The following is a 1,862-nucleotide window of genomic DNA, read 5'->3' on the forward strand; positions in this document are numbered from 1 at the left end:
ACTGCTATATGTGTGTAGATTTAGATACTGCTCTCTGGTAATGATGATGAATGTATTAAAAATGTATGATGAATGTATTAAAAGCAGGTGAGAAGCAGATCCTCGGACACTGGTGCTATTGCTTATGCAATATATGTATTGGCAATATGGATAAAACTATGACCGTGGAAAATCATAATTAACATAAGGTTTCTTGAATCTTAGATTACCAAATTAAGTGGAGAGTACATAAGTCTGCAAGAGTGGAGTGGGGGAGGGGATGAAAGGACTGGCTTTATGTCAACAAATATTGTGCCTTCGTGTGAACACTAACCCCAGACTCATTGATAAAATCATTGGCAGAGAAACAGCACTGTGGATACATATTAATTTAGGATAATTTTTGGTTAACTTATAATGCTTTTTTCCCCCTTTATTTCCCTTTCACACCAGACTGGTGCTGGCTATGTAATGAAGGATAAGTCTCTCTGATTCCTCGATCCCAGGGGTCTTTGGACCTGACCACAATGGCTTTGTTCCACGGCATCCTCTCCATGGCGAATTCTTCCCAGGTCACTGAGTTCCTACTGCTGGGTTTCTCTAGCTTCGGTGAATTGCAGCCTGTTCTCTTTGTGCTTTTTCTCTGCCTCTATTTGATCATCCTGAGTGGAAACTTCACCATCATCTCTGTCATCCACATGGACCGCAGCCTTCACACACCCATGTACTTTTTTCTCTGTGTCCTTTCAACCTCTGAAGTCTTCTACACAATTGTTATCCTGCCCAAGATGCTTATCAACCTGTTCTCTGTCCTCAGGACACTCTCCTTCACGGGCTGTGCCACACAGATGTTCTTTTTCCTCGGCTTTGCTGTCACCAATTGCCTGCTTCTGGGAGTTATGGGTTATGACCGCTACACTGCCATCTGCCAGCCTTTGCACTATCCCATTCTCATGAACTGGAAGGTGTGTGGACAGCTGGCAGCAAGTTGTATTGTTAGTGGCTTCCTAATATCTCTGGTGGTAACAACTTTGGTCTTCAGCCTCCCTTTCTGTGGCCCCAACAAAGTCAACCACTACTTTTGTGACATCTCACCGGTGATCCGTCTTGCCTGTGCTGAAACCTACATCAATGAGCTGGTCATCTTCATCTGTGGAGTCTTGGTGCTTCTTGTACCCTTGATCTTCATCTGTATTTCTTATGGCTTCATTGTCCATACCATCCTGAAGATCCCATCTGCTGAGGGCAAGCGGAAAGCCTTCTCCACTTGTGCCTCCCATCTTATTGTGGTCATTGTCCACTATGGCTGTGCTTCCTCTGTCTATCTTCGGCCCTCAGCCAAATATTCATCAGGCAAAGACAGGCTGGTGACAGTGACCTATACTATCATTACCCCACTGTTGAACCCTATGGTATACAGCCTTAGGAACAAGGATGTACAGCTGGCTATTCGGAAAATGATTGGGAAGACTGCGGTTTCTCTTAAAACTTTATAATCAGAACGTTTTCACACACATTCAGGCCAAATGTTTCATTACATGTTTAGTCCATAACAGTTTCTGGTAATATCTGTCCATATAAGTGTGTGGCCTTAGACAAGTTGTTTGATGTTTCAGGGTCTAAACCTTCTCTTCTTAAAGCAGGCACGGTAATACGTTCCTCTCAATGCTGTTGAAGGATTCAAGGAGATAGCACAGTGTCTGTCACTGACAGTTAGCTTTCCTCCTCCTCTTGTTCTGAAAAGGCTTAGGAGGAGGATCTAAGACGGCTGTGGGGTAGGAGGACCTTGGGTTTACCTCATCCCTTGAACATACTTAGCCAACTACCAAATAATTCTGAATACCCAAGAAATTGACCTAAGGACTGGCAAAGAAGTTGCAGAA

General features: G+C 43.8%; 1 protein-coding gene across 1 annotated transcript; it reads left to right on the forward strand.

Moving 5' to 3' along the window:
* Positions 1 to 533: 533 nt before the first annotated feature.
* LOC308355725 (olfactory receptor 10R2-like) lies at positions 534 to 1,475 on the forward strand (the record flags this gene model as incomplete). Its single annotated transcript, XM_080824166.1, has 1 exon — positions 534 to 1,475. The coding sequence occupies one exon, from the start codon at positions 534 to 536 to the stop codon at positions 1,473 to 1,475; it is 942 nt and encodes a 313-aa protein (XP_080680292.1).
* Between the last annotated feature and the right edge of the window lie 387 nt (positions 1,476 to 1,862).

Source organism: Martes martes (genome assembly GCF_963455335.1).
Source record: "Martes martes genome assembly, chromosome: 15".
Taxonomy (NCBI): Eukaryota; Metazoa; Chordata; class Mammalia; order Carnivora; family Mustelidae; genus Martes; species Martes martes.